Genomic DNA, 19,671 nt, shown 5'->3' with positions numbered 1-19,671 from the left:
GTGAAAAGCAGAATAAAGAGTTCTTAACTGAATGGTGTTGTAGCGTTGAGATGACACAGAGTCCAGGTATTGAGCCATGCCGATCTCCAGAGCACAATGTAGCAGTCCGTGTGGAAACAGCATAGAGTTCAAGGAAGTTAGCATGTGAACGGTAGACCAGACAGTGAGTGAATGCGCGAGTGTCTCTTAAATAGGGCGTGGCTCAATGAGGTCCAGGTGTAACAGATTAGAATTCGGGTGATGAATGAGTGGGTGGTGCTACCGGAGGTGTGGCAGATGGAGGTGGCTGTGGTGAATGCCTGACACTTCCCTCTCCTCCAGGGGCGGCTCCCAACACCCTTACCCTTACTACCCTTATGGAAGTCCAGAAGTAAGGTGGGATCTAGGATGTCATCTCTGGGTACCCAGGATCGTTCCTCGGGTCCATACCCCTCCCAATCCACGAGGTATTCTAGGTGGCCCCCTCAACGCAGTGAGTCCAAGATCTCGTGAACCGTGCAGATGGAAGGTTGAGCCAGGACTTCTGGAGGAGGTTCCGCTTCAGCTCCCGGGGTTTCTGTGGCAGAGGGATAGAAGGGTTTAAGAAGTGACACATGGAAAGTGGGGTGTATGCGGTACCTTGGAGGGAGCTGAAGCTGGAAGGTGACATCATTGATCCGCCTCAGGATCTTGAACGGACTAATATAGCGGGGACTTAGCTTGCGGCAGGGCTGACGCCTGGCGTTCCAGGGATGGACAGAGGATATACTCGCCCCTCAGGGAGCTGGGCTCAGGTAGCAACTCGATGGCACAATCCCATGGCCGATGTGGTGGTAGGGTGGTGGCTGCTTGCTGAATACATCCTGGAATGCCATGTACTCAGCTGGGATCTCCGGGGTGAAGGATGGTTCAGGACTTTCTAATAGTGTAGATGAAAGGTAAACTGGAACAGGAGGTGAATGAAGTAGGTTGACAAGGCAGTTGGTTAAACAATGTTCACTCCAGTGGATGATGTCACCAGGCTGAGTTCAGGACGATGTTGCTGTAGCCACGGGCATCCCAGGATGATACTGATGGTGGAATCCTCCAGTACCAGAAACCTCATTTCCTCGAGTGAAACAGTCCAACTTGTAGTGTGACGAAAGGTGAAGAATGACGTATCCTCCCACGCCCCAGTGGTTCTCCCTGAATAGTCTTTACTGCCAGTACTTGTGAATGTCGACAACGGGAGAGTTGAAGCTGATTTAACAGTCCTGGGAGATAAAGTTGCCGGAGGATCCAGAGTCTACCAGAGCGGAAACACAGATAGACAAATTAGAAGTATGCAAAGTCACGGGTAATAGAGTAAGAGAGGTGGTTTCAACCTCTGTGGAAAGGGTACTCACCATCGGGCGTCTGATGGGACAGGTATGGAGATGATGACCAAGTCGTCCACAGTAAAGACATAACCCATTTGTGATGCGGCGATTTCGTTCAGCGCGAGAAAGGCGAGTTGAGTCAATTTGCATGGGTTCTGGTACTGGGGAGCTAGCAGCCACCGCTAGCAGGGAAACTCGAGTGGTTCTCTGCAGAAAGGACTCCAGTCCAATACTGTCGTCGTACAAAGCCATCGCGGCGCGAATGTCCGGGTTGAGTCCCTGCCTGTAGGCTCCCAACAGTGCCGTCTCATTCCAGCTAGCTGCCACCAGCGTACGGAAGTGGAGAGTGTATTCATTCACTGAAGAAGTGCCTTGCTGAAGACGGAAGAGCTGGTCGGAAGTGGAAAGTGTACCGGTGGTCGTGCTGAAAACCTCAGAGAAATGGTTCATGAACTGTTCATAGGAATGAATGATAGGATTTTCAGAGTTCCAAATAGCTTTTGCCCATTGTAGGGCCTTACCAGTGAGTAATGAGATAAGGAAGGCGACCTTAGGATTCTCCGACGGAAACATTTGTGGTTGCATCTGGATGAACAAGTTGATCGGAAGAAGGAAACCGCTACACTCAGCCGCCTCGCCCGCAAACGTGGCAGGGATGGCCATGGGAGATCCTGAGGCAGATGGCGGCGCAGGTGTGGGTTGAAATGCCGCCTTCAAGGCATTCACCAACTCGGTGAGAGAGTTAAATGCAGCGGGTGTTTCGGTGCTCATCTTTCTTTGTTTTTGCGGTCTGGTCTTCTGTCACATACACACACACACACACACACTGAGATGGAGGAGACGAGAGGTGAGTGGCAATCCAATCCAATGTTTTATTGACAAGCTTGTTTGGTGAACAACATAGCGAAAAGCAGAATAAAGAGTTCTTAACTGAATGGTGTTGTAGCATTGAGATGACACAGAGTCCAGGTATTGAGTCACACCGATCTCCAGAGCACAGTGTAGCAATCCACGTGGAAACAGCATAGATGGAAGTTAGCATGTGAACAGTAGACCAGACAATGAGTGAATGCGCGAGTGTCTCTTAAATAGGGCGTGGCTCGGTGAGGTCCAGGTGCAACAGATTAGAATTCGGGTGATGATGAACGAGTGGGCGGTGCTACCAGAGGTGTGGCAGATGGAGGTGGCTGTGGTGAATGCCTGACAATTTAGAAGTAAACTATGTGAATTTACTGACATCAATAAAGGCTCGGTGGATGATCCAAGGATATTGTGGGAGGTGACAAAGGGCTTCATAAGGAATTTTTTAATTTCATATGCTTCCTTTCGCCAGAAAATTCACCGTAATAAAATTTCTGATCTGGAATCCAATCTCCGATCATTAGAACAGGCAAACCAAATTTTTCTGATCGTATGGCAGCTAAAATTAAAACTGTTAGGAAAGAACTTAATTCATTATATAGATATGGAGCTGAATTTCTCATTCAGAGATCCAGACAAAATTATTTTCAAGGTAGCAGACCTAGCCACTTACTGGCTCTAAGACTACGTAAAAATAAAAAAATTGCTAATATGACAGCGGTGAAATCTCAAACCAGTGAGGTTCTGACTGACCAGAAGAGTATAAACGACACTTTTCGTTCCTTCTATTGTGAACTATATAGCTCCAACTCTAAATGTGAACCCACATCTTATACTTCTTTTTTTTATCTACTCTTAATCTTCCACTTTTGTCAGAATCAGACTCAGAATCAGTTTTTAGCTAGACCCTTATCTCTTATCGAATTAGAATCATTAGTCAAAGTTATGAGTAAGGGGAAATCTCCAGGCCTAGATGGCATACCAGTTGAGTTCTACTCGACCTTCTGGTCCGATTTGGGGCCACAAAATATGAACATGGCCATTATATCTCTTCTGTTAAAAAAAGATAAAGACTCTACTTTATGTTCCAGTTACCGCCCACTCTCTCTAATTGGTACAGATGTTAAAATTTATGCAAAAGTTTTAGCCTGCCGCCTAGAAGGCTATATGACTAAACTTGTCAATCATGATCAAACAGGGTTTATTAAATCTCACTCTGCTTCAGATAATCTGCGAAGACTACTTCACATTATTTCCTCATCTGAACAATTGACTTCTCCCTCTGCTATACTCTCTCTAGATGCAATGAAAGCATTCGACCATTTGGAGTGGAACTATTTGTGGGCAGTGCTAGATCACCTAGGCTTTAGCTCTAATTTTATAAATATGATTAAAATCCTCTATGCTAATCCCTCAGCTACCATTCTTACTGGCCAGATAAGTTCACAGTCATTTCCAATTGGAAGAGGCACCCACCAGGGTTGTCCTCTTTCACCTTTACTGTTTGCTTTGTCTCTAGAAACTCTTTCTCAAGCTGTACGTCAGTCTGAACTTATACTTCCTATATCGGTTAGGAACACTTTATATCACATTTTTATTTGCAGATGACATATTGCTTTTCTTAGACGATCCAGTTCTATTAGTTCCCCACGTTTTTAATTTATTTAATCAGTTTGGTACCCTATCAGGGTACAAAATTAATTGGACAAAGTCATATCTGCTCCCACTCAATTTTTGTGTTGGGTCTGTGACACTTTCTGGTTTTATTCCGGTGGTGCATTCCTTCAAATACTTAGGTGTAGATATCTATCCATCCCTGCAGGATATTGTTTCAAAAAATTTGAATAACAATCTGGCTAGAGTCACCTCAGATCTTGCAAATTGGACGCATCTTCCTACTTCTTTCCATGCAAGAATCTGTTGTTAAAATGAACATCCTTCCTCGCGTACATTTCTTTTCCTCTATGATTCCTTTACCCGCACCTGCTGGCTATTGGAAAAAAAAACTCAATTCAGTAATATCTCATTGTATTTGGAATGGTAAACGCCCATGAATTAAATGATCTACTTTACAGAGTAGCAGATCAGATGGAGGCTGGTCCTTTCCAAATTTTAAATTATATGCTGACTCCTTTACTCTCCGTGCACTGTCAACCTGGTTTAAACCAAATGTGTCAACCTCATGGTGGGCTATTGAAGAATCTCTTGTTTCTTCTCACAATTTAAAGCTTTTGGTTTTTTCTGGTGTCTCACTTAGACAATGTAAAGTTCGTTTTGACCCCATTATTACACATTTTATTTCTACTTGGAGAACGGTGGTCAGAAAGATAGAGCCAAATTTGAGGTGGCATCGTCATTCACCTTTGTTCCATAATAATAATTTTTTTAGCAGGCAAATCCCCATTTTACTGTCCACAATGGATTAAATTTAAAGAGAATTCCTTTTGGTGACATTTATGATGATAAAGGCCTGAAATTAAATTTTTCAAGACATTAAGGCTCTTTTTAATTTATCAGGAACCTCCTTTTTTATGTATCTTTGTATTAGGTCAGCGCTTCACGCATATGGAGTCCCCTGGGATGCACAATTGCCTGTACATCCCTTGCAGAAAGTAATTCTTCCCACTGATAATTCTGTTATCTCTGCTTCATATATTTACTCTTTTCTCCTCAAAAACTCATACAAACCATTATCCATAACAACTGTCTGGTCTAAGGATATCAGTGGCATACAAATTTTATTTTCTGGTAAAATTTGGGAGACAATTACATCATTCTCAAAAAACCCAAATCATCAGATGATCCACTGGAAATTACTACATAGACTCTATCTGTCCCCTTAAAAATGCTTCTATATGCATGTGTCACCTTCCCCAAATTGCAGTCTATGTCCGCAGAGGGCCCTCGGCACATATTTACATTTTTTTGGGGAATGCTCTGCACTTTCTCTTTTCTGGTCTCAGCTTGCTCATGACATATCATTCTTATTAGAAAAGGATGTGGTTTTGACTCCAGATCTTCTCTTCTTAAATATTTTTTCTGGATTGGCTCTGTCAGCGCAACAGAGAAACTTACTCTTATCTGCTCTCACTGCTGCAAAGAAAATGCTAGTCAGTCTCTGGATTCCTCCTCTTTTAATGACCAGACGTGTATGGGGCTTATCTTTGCTTGACATTGTCTCTTTGGAATTATCAACAGCTTGCATTCATGGAGCAAAAACAAAAACTTTGACACTGACACTGTTAAATCTTTTGTTTCTTCTTTTTGATGCACAGTTTATTTTGTATTTATGTATAGTTTTTATTTTTCTTGTGATTAAGTATTACACTCTGTACCTTTCTCCACTACAATCTCTTGTATTTCCTCAGCACAGTATAAGTCTACCTGGTGGGTTGGTGGGTGGGGGGGTATGGCTAGAGTCTAAAATAATATGTTGTATTTTGTACCATTCTGAAATGACTATTCAATAAAAATAATTGTTAAAAAAAAGAACAGAAAAAAGAAAAATGAATGTGGATCTATCATTGTTTCATTACACTGGTTGTTGTACTGTACATGTTGCAGTAGTTCAGAAATTAAATGCAATGAGTGATGGTAAAAAGTTAATGCCCTGTAGCATTTAAAAATAAAGTACTACTAAATAAACTACAATTACAACATAAAATAAAGACTACTGTCTATGTGAGATAAAAACACATCTACTGAAACAATCATGACATTTTAGCATGCTTCTTCAAGTCTTTAAGCTCTTTTATCATGACTCATGTTTCACATGATTGGAACTAGGAACGCTATTGCTTTCATTGCTTTATATATAATTTAATATATATTTTATATATGTATCAACAAATAAAACTACTGTCAGAGATATTTAATGCAAAAACTGAACAAGAAAAAAAACAAACAATAAAAATAAATAAATAAATGAATAAGTACATGCATACATACATACATCATTACAAATGACGTGCTCTATTCCTAATCTTCCAAAGCCATTCAGTATCTTTATATAAGGAACAAAGTGAAATGTAAGCTTTTAATTGCTGAAAATGATCCATAAATCTGAAATCTACCATGACACAATTGGTCACGAGACACACAAGAGCTAATGACATTTCAAAATAGCAGCTGACGTAATGCTTTTTCAGCCATCGATTTTTGAAAGTTTTTGTGATATGAGCGTAACAGTGGAGAGATGGATGGAGAGGACTGTTCCTCACACAAAGCAATCGTTTGGTCTCATTTGGATTTGGAATATTTATAATTTTTAATAAATTGTGATTGTATTTGTATCTGCATTATATAATGTTTTTTTTATATTGTTTAATTCTGACAGATGGTTATTTTTAGGGGTAGGGGTCAGGTTAGGTGCTCAAAATGTCTAAACAGTATAATGTAAATAAAATTATTCATTATGTGGGTGATTAAGTTATATCCCAAAATATGTGTCATAATGACATAATTATACGAAAAAGATGCACCATTCTTCATTTAGCTTTGCATTTAGCTTTGCACTTTAGGGTAATGCCCTAGTGACAGCACTGTACCTTTTTTTCTGAAAATGTAAAGGCACTTTTGATTTAGTTTTAGATGCTTTGATGTGAGAATGGATTGTAACTGGAGAGGTATGTAGCAAAATGATACTTATAGACTTGGACATCCTTTTTTAAGGATGCTGTATTTTAAAGATTGTTTTGTAAAAACTAAATAAGCAGATCTGTTTTAGAAAGTGTTTAAACAATGTTTTCATGCTTGTTTGATGAACGGTAAACAATATTTCACACACACCTGTGGAACAGTCTCTTAGATGCTAGCAGTTTACAGGGGGACAGAAAAGACCACATGCGACTATATGTACCCCCAGATGCACTGTAAAATCCAATAGTTTACCTTACTTAGATATAATTAGTTATCTTTACTTAGTTGCTATACTTGCTAGGTTTTATTAAGTTACAGCTACTTTCAAGCGAGTAAAACAATTTACTTACTACTTTGAGTGACGCTTACTTAAAATATTTAAGTAGCCACAAAGGAACCAATGACATTAATAAACCAGTGAGAGGCAGCAGTGCACTAATATGTTGCTAATTTGCAAAATAACAACAGAAGAAGAAGAAAATAATTTTTTTGAGGTGGCAATTGTTAATCTGCAGTTATTTTTCACTAGTTACATTCACTCATTTCCCAAAGTCATCTTGAATGTTGTTTCAATACAACTATATATTTGAGAGAACATCACATAAGCTGACTTCATAAATTGATGTTGATTTTCGAAAAATGTTGTTTGTGTGTCTTATTTTATTTATTTATTTTTTTTTTTTTTTTTTTTTTTTTACTTACCATTATAGTGATTAATGTTCCCTTTGGTTTGGCACTTGGAAGTTTGTTTTTCTTATTATAATTTCCTTTCTATTGATACAACAATGCAACATGAAGTCATAATTTTTGATTTCAAGGGAAGAAAAGTAATAAGTAGGTTGCTTTTAGAAGGTGCCCTTCTAATTCTGATCTTTTGATTAGCTAAATCTTTTAATTCTTAGCTAATGTATTTTTTATATTTATTAATGATATTTTACTATTTTATTGTTCTTCGTAAACACCTTGGGAAACTTTATTAGGTTGAGACAGATATATATCTTCTTTTGTGTTCATACAGGTTTAAAATGACATGAGGTTGAGTTAATGATGACAAAACTTTCAGTTTTCCTTGTTCAGTTTGTCTCACTTTATTTAACAAAACAATTTACAGTAGTTTTGGACACTTAAGACTTATAAGTGTGAGTATAAGTAAGAGTATAATGATTCATGAGAAATTAATCATTATTTACATGAATAAAGGACAGTAATTCACCAAAATTGACATTTAGCATTTGAATTTGCAGTATATGATTGTAGAATATACAAGTAAAATATTACCATGTGCATGATACTTATAAACAAGTGTCTCTAGGCTCTATAGATTCGATTATATGCCTGTTAACCCTTAACCATTTGTATGTGAAATATTTTCATACAATTTCAGTAATGGCTATAATTATAATTGTAAAACCATAGACAAATTAGATACTAGGTAAAAAAAAAAAAAAAAAATCCATTTACATTCCATTTTCATCTCCCCATTTTTATCTTTTTTATAATATTTTGTACTTTGAGCTGACCTATACTGTCCAGATATAGAACTGGCATAATGACACATCCTGCAACAATGGAACTTATTGCAATGAATATTAAAGTACAGTAGTATACATCAAAACTCAGTGGTAAATTGTGTCCAAATGAAAAGATAAGTGCTGGTGGGAGATATGCGGTAAAAGTCAAGACAAAACTGTTAATAATGGTACGCAGGGCTCTCTTCTTTTGGGGATGTATATTACTTTTTCCTGAAGGATCAGGTTTTTTCAAAGCTTGTAAAACTGAGACGTCACAAAAACCCAATCACAGGCAGAGAAATGAACAGAGCTATAGATGTAAAAGTGGATGTAAAAACCCAAGGATATATGACTACAAGACATCCAAAACAAACAATAAACAACCATATTGTCACAGCAATTACTTTCCTGATAATGACAGTTCTTCTGTTGGTCATGTAGATAATGGGATGAACCACAGCAAAATAATAATCTCCACAGACACAAGCCATGAAGAGAGGTCTGCCACATATGGGTAGTGAATATGTGAAATTATTAAACCATTCAAATTGTGTGTTGTGCAATAGCATGTAGTTACAGACACCGAAAGGCAAAACGCATAGGAAAACAAGATCAATGATGGTCAGATTAAACACAAAGAAGTCATTAGTAGAGATGGTTTGTCGATTTCTTTGACAAAGTTCCCGAAGTACAGTGACACTGGCAAAGACACCCAGAAAAAAACAAAATGTACAGTGACCTGACCAGAATAAAGGAGCTGCAGGCTGGTCAGTGCAAAGTGTAAAATAGTTCTTGGTTCCATTTGAGAAATCTAAAGCACTCTGATGTAAAGATAACTCTGCAGGCATTTTTAAGATAGGAATCGTCTGATCTGTATGAAGAAAAAAACAACAACATTCCAATAAAACTTTTAAGATTAAGATATTATAATATTCAATAATCATTACTTTTAAAATTAGAATGATCTGCTCAAGCACTAAAGACATTTTTTTGTTAATTATTAATTAATTATTATTAATTTAGTTAATTATTATTTGTTAAAAATTGATTTGCTAATTATTGTTAATCTACAATATATGTAGTCTTTTTTTTTTATCTTACCTCAGTGATGTCTATAACTAAGTGGAAATAGAAGCAGTGAGTGGGAACAAGTCTGAATGAGATCATAGTGGTCTTACACGTGCACATACAGCAGTGGCTTATGTTGCTTGACGTTTTGAATATGGTGCAATATTACACCACCAGAAAAAAAGAGAAAAAAAAAAAGAAAAAAAAAACTGAAGTCATACTCCATATCACTGAACCAAAAGTGCACAGCACTGGAGGGAAAAACGGCTTGCACATCCCTGTTATCTAATGACAGTTGACAATGCCTGTATTTTCAGTCCATGTTTTCTATTATTTTTACTTTGTTGGTCAACAAAATAATCTTCATTCAGTAAGGCTTAATGTCAGAGATGATTTCATAGGGAATGTCATTGGTTAGGTGGTTCAATTAGTAAGCAATGCAAGTTTACACAGATACTCGATTTCATGAATACTTTTATCATAACTAACACAGTGACAGCAAAATGTAAATATGACTCTCTGGGCTTGAGCACTGAAAACTGTTTCATGGATAATAAAGAGAGTTTTGGTGCAACATGGCGAAATAGTCACGCCTTCTAAATAAAATTAGCCAGCTGCTAATTGGAAAAGTCATCGCAGCACTGCATCTGCCATTAGAAGCTCTGTATAACAGTCACTGTCATGAGACACACACTAAGGACCGTACATGTGCATTAGGTAATCTAGCCTAAATAAGCTTTTTTAATGCTATCTGAGCCTAAGAAACAAAATTTATGAGACAGTTGTCAGCTTGGTGAACAGCTTTGGTTTTTTGATTTCCTATTCAAAGACGTGAGAGCTGTAGTTGTATGACTGAAATAGGCCCTGTCCCAAACGACACACTTCATGTACACTTGCAGTCTTGCTGCTGCTTGCATGTGCCCGTTAAGTTCATAAGACTGAATGGTGTCCAATTTGTCATTTTAGCTTTGTGCTTGTAAATGCCCCCTTTGCAGCCGATATGCATCCTCAGTGCATACTTCTGCTGTGCCACACCTCTTTGATTACTCATGACAATGATGCAAGGGGCTTGTTGAGGGAAATTCGGGATGTCCCAATTTCAAATCCTGGTGTTTTGGAATGGTAAAAAGCAGTAATTCATATTTTAAACTGGGTAGTTGGCTTTGAGTTCTGGAACTTGCAGTATATTTTATTGCAAAGTACTCATATGTGTAAATAACAAGAACAGTTTGATTTTTGTATTTCATGACACCTTTAAAGGCCACTAGAGAACTCTGAAGTATAGTTTCCAAAGCAGTCTGATACATATTTACAGTTTTAAACAAATACTTGTAATTCATTTTAGGGTCATGGATATATGACAACACCAGAGCAAGCTAATAATAACTAGAAAAATGTCAGTTAGGTAAATTTGATGAGGGTTGGAGCTAAACTCTGCAGTAGCCTTTCATGTCTGAAATTGTGCATTTAGTGCAACAGATGAAGGCAGCTCATTGCAATGTGATGCTGGGTGTAATGCTTCGTTAAGTGGAGAAATAACAACATAAGTTGAGTAGAGAAATAAAAACATAAGCTGATTACAATTTGTAATTTGTTGTAAGGTCATAACCAACATAGACACTGAGGGTGACATGTCCCCCCAACAATTGGAAAAGGGCACTTGTGTCATAATGTATTAATTCCCTAATAACTTATTTTATTAACTTAATTGTGTAAATTCATGTGTTAATTACCACAGTGGGTTGAAGCCACACATTCCATCTCCCAGTTCTCCGCTTTAATTAATCATTAGCAAATGATTTGCAAAGATATCATTATGTTATGACTTTACTTGTTGAGGCACAGAACTATTAACTAATTGTTAAGTAATATGTCATTGTGTTAGTTAGTCATGTGCCTCAACAAGTAAAGTCATGTAACATAATGATATCTTTGCAAATCATTTGCTAATGATTAATTAACTGGAAGTTAAAATGCATCAACACATGAAAATGCACAGATCCAACTCATTGAGGCACATGACTAACTAATTCTATATCCATAATCACAATGACATATCACTTAACAATTAGTTAATAGTTCTGTGCCTCGGCAAGTAAAGTCACAACATATATTACAACATACATATTTAAAGCAGAAAACTGAAAGTTGAAGTACATAGCTTTGACCACTGTGGTAATTAACATATAAATTTGAATAAAATAAGTAACATATGAATAGTTAATAAAATAAGTTATTAGGGAATTAATACATTATGACACATTTAACTAATAGCAATTTATTGATTACTTAATCTATGAATCATATAGAATGTTCATTAGTTGCTGATGTAGTAATCATTAATAAATGTTTTAGTTCTTCATGAATTATACATTAACTCGTGATTATCTGTGCATTAATTAAGCATGAATTAATGCGTATTTGTGCACACGTATTGAAAAGTGTTACCAAAAAGATAACTATTCACAGAAATTTCAGCAAAGCGTGTGATTTAAGATGTAAGTAGCTAAAGAGTAATATCCAGTGATGCAATCTGCTTAACTTTTTTTTTTTGGTCAAATTTGGCTTTTTGGATTGAAAACAGTCATTATTTATGTGATTCAAAATGCATTTTTTTTTCTGTTTTGCGTGTTTAAATAATAAATAAATTAATTAATAAATAATTTACTTTTTCAACTGATTACCCAACTCTACTTGCAGCTGTATATGTACATCCTTATAATCCTAATCCTGATAATCCTAAAGTTTTTAGTATGCAGGTGTCACTGCTGTATTGGTATAAACAAAATTATATTATAACAGTTAAACCAACACAGTGAAGCTAAATATAATTTGAATCATTGTTCTTGACAGCCTTTCACCCACAAGTCAGAGAACAAGAGACTGATAATGTTCTGCTGATTAATTTTAATTAATGTAGTCTCACTAGATCAAGTACAAAATTATTAGTGAATAGAACTAAACCTGTAGTTCTCAGCATGTTATGCACTGGACTTGGGAACAGTAAAAATGTTGAAATTGAATTTTGTTTATTTATGTATGTATATATGTATGTATGTATGTATTTATTTATTTATTTATTAATGTATTTAGTTATTGTTTGTTTGTTTATTTGTGCTTTTGAGAAAGATGGGAAAAGAGGGAACATTATAGTGTTCAATGTTCAATTATGTTGGGATTTAAAAGTGTTTGAATTACTGTGGTGAAGAGTAAAGCTTTTGCTTAGGCTGAGGATGTGTACTGTGGATTTCTTTTTTTTTTTTTCAGTGCAACTAAGTCTTGCCTGTCATTAAGCATTTGAACATTTCCATTGTTATTGCAAGGAAAAAAGATACAGTTCAATGAACACACACTACCATAGTGGGCCATATGAGTTAAATTGTCACAAAAAGTGTTTAAAAGTTATTCAGCAAAATTTAGCACAAAATAAAAGACAACATTCTGAACCATTACTATTATTATTATTATTATTATTATTACCAATTACCAATGTGGTAATTATGTTGTAATTATAAAACAGAATTATAAAACTGAGAGCAGAGTTCAACCTTTTTTAAAAAAAAAAAAAAAAACTGCTGATAACCAAAAGATTCTGTCATAATGTTTCACTGTTTCTTGTTCTGCTTATTCTAATTCTAGGTGTCTTTCTTCTTGTTCATCATCTTTGTGGTATACACCATGCTTCCCTTCTCAATGAGAGATGCCATCATAGCCAGCGTGCTCACCGCGTCCTCTCATACTGTCGTTCTTAGTGTCTGCCTATCCTCTACAGTCGACCACGTGGAGCCCCTGGTATGGCAGGTCAGTGCTCTCCCATCTGTCTGGCTATGTGCTTGCCAAGAGCTGTGAGCTTTACCCTGTGCGGCAGCTGTTGAAGTTTGCCTTGTCTGTTGAGAAGAACCATTGCTTGTGACTGTGCATGTATCTGAGTACAATCACGCATGATTATTAAATCATAGACTTTTGTGATTTATAATTTGAATGCTCATATTAATATTCGGAAAGCTATGCATCATTAGTCTGATGGTGTTGAAAATTGATATTCATGGAAAATTCATACAAATTTCTGAGTTGGTATCAGTCTTAATTTCAGTTTTGTGTATTCTGATGATGATGAATGTAGTGTTGTGGTGAACTATGGTATATCGTGCACCATATATTTTGAAAATATATTCAGTTATCAACACACACAGTATTCATTACACTTTGTGGGAACATGGTAAGAATTTCTGAGGACAGCTCCAACTGAGGACAAGCCAGGGGTGTCCCCAGAAAATGGAAACATTTGTTCACTATGTAAACATAACTATCTGTAAATAGTAGATGAGACTGACCTTACCTTAGTATAATGTTCCTTATTTAGGCATTTTCATATTCCATACATCAAATTCAAATTGTCTGTATTAATTTTGTATTAATCTCTCCTCATTTACCTTGTTGTGGACCACATTACTCATCGAATATTTTATTTTCGATCTGACTACTTGTTTAGAAAATTCCGGAGGTTAACTTCCTCCCATCTTAGTTCAAACAAACACGTAGCAAACGTAACAAGCAAAAATGACCTTTCTGTAAAAGCCAATTTCTGTGAATGCCATATACAGTAACCCTTAATATGTATATAAAAAGTAATTGAATGTTCTTTTTCCAGTGTCCATTTCTTGCATTCAGAACAAATGTTCCGTACTGCCTTAGACTACTCAAAAAGAGCTATACCTGACTATACTCACAATTGCCAAATGCTGTTTCTACTCCTTATTTCTCACATTGTCTCGATTTCTTTCACTCCCTTTTATGCTATGCCTTTTGGTCCTGAGTAGACAGAGTCTTGAAAGCTGTGCATTCTCTAACATCTGGAATGCCCCAGGCACAGGACTGAGAGGCATTTTGGCAAACTGTGGATTTGCAGTACGATGAGAAAGACATTAATATGCTTCCCTAGCAGTTTTGTGCATATCATATAGACTTGTGGAGATGATAAGTGATAAGTAAAATCCTATGTGTAAATTATTATTGCTTATTATTAATTAAACTATCATTACTATCATTTATTATAGAATTTATTCATCAGAATTGTACTAATGGTTGGAAAAGAATGCTTAACAACAACAATAACTGCAGCTAAATGTTTCTTGAAATTGCTGATTAGTCCTGCACAGTGGCTTGTTGGAATTTTAGCCCATTCCTTAGTACAATATCACTTCAGCTATCACTTTCCTCCTATGAACTTGCTTCAGGTCCGGACATTGACCCAGCCATTCCAAAAAAAAAAACTGTGTTCTTCTTTAATCATTCTTTGGCAGAACAACTTGTGTGCTTTGAGTCATTGTCTTGCTGCATGTCCTACTTTCTCTTGAGATTCAGTTCTCAAACAGATGTCCTGACATTTTCCTTCAGAATTTGCTGGTATAATTTAGAATTCATTGTTCCATCAATGATGGCAAGCTGTTCTGGCTTAGATGCAGCAATAAAGGCCCAAACCATGATACTACCACCACCATGTTTCACAGATGGGATGAAGTTCTTATGCTGGAATGCAGTGTTTTCCTTTCTTCAAATATGACACTTCTCATTTAAACCAAAATTGTATTTTGGCCTCATCCATTCACAATCTAATAGTTTTCTGGCTTGTCCACATGATCTTTTTCAAACTGCAGATGGGCAGGTGATTTATTTATTATTTTATTTTATTTCTTTATTTTTTTCTGGAGAGCTGTGGCTTTCTCCTTGCAGCTCTGCGATGCATATGTTGTTCAGTGTTCTCCAGATGGTGGACTTATGAACTTTATCATTAGCCAATGTGAGAAAGGTCTACGTTGCTTAGAAGTTGCCCTGGGATTCTTTGCAACCTCACAGACTATTATTAAATCTTGCTTTGGAGTGATCATTTTTTGGTTGATCACTCCTGGGGAGGGTAACAGTGGTCTTGAATTTTCTCCATTTGTACACAGTCTGTCTGACTGTGGAATTGGGAAGTTCAAACTCTTTAGAGATGGTTTTGTAACCTTTTTCACACAGTCAGAAAGAAATCCTAGGGGAACAAAACATATAATGGTACCTTTAAAGGTACACAATAGGTCCTTAGGGTACAATTATGTACCCAAAATGTGTACAAAATTGTACCCTTGTGGGTACCTTAAAAGGTACAGTTTTGTACCTTTTATTTTTTTGAGAGTGCAGCCTGACGAGCAACAACAAATATTTTTCTCTGAAATCTTCTTTGTTCGTTCCAAGATTCGCTTCCACAAACATGATCAGACTTTAATACATCCCTGTTCTTTAGATAAAATAGGACACAGACTGATTGACTCTAATTTCACCTTCAAATTACCTGCTAATCCTAGAGATTCACATACTTTTGCAATTCCCAGATATGTAATATATATGTATTGTTTCATTTCATTTGAAAATATGTAAAAATAAATAAATAATAATACAAAATTTAAATGCATACATCTGTTTGTGATGTGACTTTGTTTTAATAAACGATAATATAATATAAACAATATTAGGGTATTTTGAACTTAATAACTGCATAGTCCTAAGTGTAAGTAAACGCATTCACATTGGACAAGGTTTGTTGTTTTCTGATATAGAGAAAAGGCGTGACTCTGTCCTGCTCTGTGAGGTGTTAGCATACTAACTGTGAAAGAACAGATTTTTGCCCCTTTGGGCGCCAGGGTGGAAGGGCTCTTACACAAAACTGTGCTAGAATCTCTGCAGTATGTGTGATCTTTCTGCCAGCCCTTCCAGTCAGCATCCCAACCACTGCACCCAAAGCCATTTTTGGTAGAACTGCTAATTGCAAGAGCAAAGTGTCACATTACTTTTCTTTATGCTTGATGTGTGTGTCGGCTAGTTCATTATAAACGTATTACATGAAATAATAATTCACATCCCAGCTCTTAAACATAGATAAATGACAGTAAATATTTTGATTCAGTGAAGCATGTTTGCCCCTATTCACATATCCTTTAGAATGAGGGTTTGGGGCATATAGTCAGTTTGTCTTGATTTGATTAGGGTATAAATTATGGATTATAAATAATATCAGACTTCATTTTTAGGTTAACACATTTTTGATGAAACAGAATACAATTCATTATTTTGTTTTTCTTATTGTTTTCAAAGCATTATATAATGAGAATAGAGAAGCAGCTGTTATTCTGGGTAGATCCCCGATTTAGCCTTTTATGCGTCTGACTGTTAATTACAATGTCAAAATTCACATAACTGAAAGTCTACTAGACTATTGTTTTAATGCTGGGAACATTCAATGCTGGGAGGTCTGAATCAGATACAGACGGAATGCCTGAATACCTTTCCTAATGACCTCTCAACCTTTTTCAAATTTGCTGTTTCTAAAATCTTCTATTTTGTCTGATGCTTTCAGGTGCTTAATTAGAATTGCAGTTTTGTCTGTATTGTGTTAGCTGTGACAGTGTTCTGACTCAGTGATGCTTAGTGTGAGTTGATTGGATCGGATCTTGGTGTCACTGGCTGAAAAGCAGGGTTAAATTTCATTATAGTTTAGCGTTTCCCTGTCAGGCCCTCTGCAAATAACAATTCATGCACTATAGTGTGTAATGAGGATGGTAGAGCCACAGGTTCAACTGGGTGTTGAATGGGAGGACAGCAGTACAATTCAAATGATGAATGGGTTTATGTATGGATACTATAGAATCCCCATTTCATTTAATTGCAAATAATCTGTAGACCCTCTTCATTTCTGTCTTCCTTTGAGTTACACTCAGAAATATAAACCTTGCAGCAATATGGAAAAGTGATAATGTCTAAACTCAGAGGTATCATGTCCATTCAATTGATATATGTGTGAGGACTTTCTTAGATTATTGAGTCAAGTGGATTTTAAATTCATTTGACATTTTATAATTAAGTTTAACAATAAATTATAAAAATAATAATAATAAATTAACAAACAAACAAACAAGCAATCAAGCAATCATTAAATACATCTTACAACAAACAACCAATATGGCATCTTCAGGTATATTAGTGTGCTATAGCATTTGTATAATTGAATTTTGTTAGGGAAAAAGAAAGAAAAAAATCTTTCAGGAATGGTCAACCCAGGCTCGTTGGAAATACATGACGCTGCCTACATTTCTGCAAAACCTGCAGTATGTTTCCGTTTGTTCTACCCTGTCTACCCTGTGTTTAAGGACTTTTTATGTTGAAGTGTATTTTCTGTTCCCTGTACCACTGTTAGTGAGTTTGTCTAGTCCAAGTTTATGTTCATGTTTAAGGCAAGGTTAAGACTAGATAGAATACAGCTGCGGCTACTTGACACATGCACATCAATATTTCTGAATTTCTGTCACACTGAACAACAGTAATTGCTACATTTGCATTATTGTAAGGGGCAGGTTTAGGGTTGGGGTAGGTGTAGACGTTTATAAAACACAATCTAATAGGTAGCAAATAATGATAATTTAGAGATTATATGTTACTGAGTTCCTGTATCACTGCTGTGTCTCTAGCCAACACACTTCACTGTGAAATGAAAAAAAAAAATTATTGTACATTGCACTCAATGTAAGTGCATGATGAATAACTTTAGTTTCTCATGCAACATCTAAGATTCAGTACGGCGAAAAAGGGATCAATTTTGCTTCTTCTCTGTCTATAACAGGGATGTCCAATCCTGCTCCTGGAGGGCCAATGTTCTGCAGAATTTAGCTCCAACCAACTCTTACACACTTTCTTTTGCCTGGAACTTTCTAGTGACTCTGAAGAGCTTGATTAGCTGGTCGAACTCTGCTGGACTGTGGCCATCCATAAGCACCCCAGGTTTATAATGATATCTTACAATACAGCTGAACAAGGTACAAGAGTGAACCCAAGCAAACAGAGGAATTTAATGCATTCATGCATAAACATTATCAACAGAATCTTTCATTCATTCATTCATTTACTATTCAATATTATGTCACATATCCTACAGTTCACTGTATAAGGAAGAGAAAATCAGTATGGTTGGACTACTCTACACAACAGTTGTGACAAAAAAAAAAAAAAAATACTACTTTTAAATAAACTTTTTTATTATTATTTTGTCGAACAAGCAAACAAACAAACAAATAAAGAAAGAAATCATATTATAAAAAATAATCAATGCCACACATTTGTCAAGTGTGTTGGGAATATAATCTCTGATTGCGGGAGATATTCAAAATATGGATCTGACAACAGTATTTTACCAAGTGAATATAAACTTACAATTATTACAACTTTAGGTGCAAGTCATTACATTATGCTAATGCAATGCTCAAAATACTAATTAGAATATTGGCCACTGATGCAACCAGTTCCTGATAATCGGTTTATGTGGCAGCAACTGACAGCTGTTTACCACCCACACAATAAGGATTAGCCAAGTAAGACTAATTTGTACTTTTTAATTTGACCTCCTTCACATTTTAGGCACAAATAAGGAAAGTTAAATATTGTTATGTATCTATCTATCTATCTATCTATCTATCTATCTATCTATCTAGGATCTGAATTAGTTGTATGTAATTATGCATTGTGTTGTATATTTCAGTATCTACCCAAAAACATAAAAAGCATGTTTTTATACCTATAGTATAAATATTATACCTGTAATATACTATATAAACAGTGAGTCCAGGAAGATATATTTGCATGCATCCATCCATTCATCCATCCACTTACTTTAAATATATTTGCTTCTCATGCAGCCAAAACCAACTGGAAAAGAAATGCATCCTCTCTCTGAGCCCAGTGGGTAAAATGCAAATACCATGATTTAATGCTAATGCGCTCTTCAGACTGACACGCTCACGCTTGGGAAGTGTACACATTCTGTGACCTCCTTGTAGAAGTCATTAAACTATGTAGTTCTGCTTGTCCAGATTATTCAACACAAGAAATGAAGCTGGGCTGTCCATAGAATGCTGCAGCCTGTGCTTCTCCAGATTACAAAACCAAAATCACAAATAATCTTCTGAAATGTTTCTCCTGCGATTAAATGGAAAGCAAACTCAGTGTCTGGCTTCTATGTTTCTTTTTAATCCTTTTCTTAGATCTGCAAACCTTTTCAAAGGTGTACCTGTGAACTTAAATATCTCTAATAAGATTCTTCTATAGATTCTAAAAGTAAAGATTGTAAGACACAGCTTAAGTGTGCCATAAATTGTTCATTAATTTTGTATAAAGTAGGAACGCTTTAGGAATTAAAGTACCTTTTACTTGTATGTCTTATGGGTCCAATT

The 19,671-nt window shown here is 36.2% G+C and overlaps 1 protein-coding gene across 4 annotated transcripts in view; it reads left to right on the top strand.

The window, feature by feature from the left end:
* The window catches only part of adcy2a (adenylate cyclase 2a), a 124,534-nt gene that overhangs the window by 66,244 nt on the left and 38,619 nt on the right, over positions 1 to 19,671 (top strand). For 2 of the 4 annotated variants that reach the window (XM_051132400.1, XM_051132397.1), the window contains exon 3: positions 13,055 to 13,216. The exons of 1 other annotated variant lie outside the window; for it this stretch is intronic. In XM_051132400.1, coding sequence (XP_050988357.1) covers positions 13,055 to 13,216 — 162 coding nt within the window. The remainder of the gene's footprint in view (positions 1 to 13,054; positions 13,217 to 19,671) is intronic. One more of the 4 variants, XM_051132398.1, reaches the window with a different exon arrangement.

Source organism: Labeo rohita, chromosome 16, assembly GCF_022985175.1.
Source record: "Labeo rohita strain BAU-BD-2019 chromosome 16, IGBB_LRoh.1.0, whole genome shotgun sequence".
In the NCBI taxonomy this organism is placed as follows: domain Eukaryota; kingdom Metazoa; phylum Chordata; class Actinopteri; order Cypriniformes; family Cyprinidae; genus Labeo; species Labeo rohita.
Note: the sequence above shows the minus strand (reverse complement) of the source record. Positions and strands in the feature narration are given on the sequence as shown.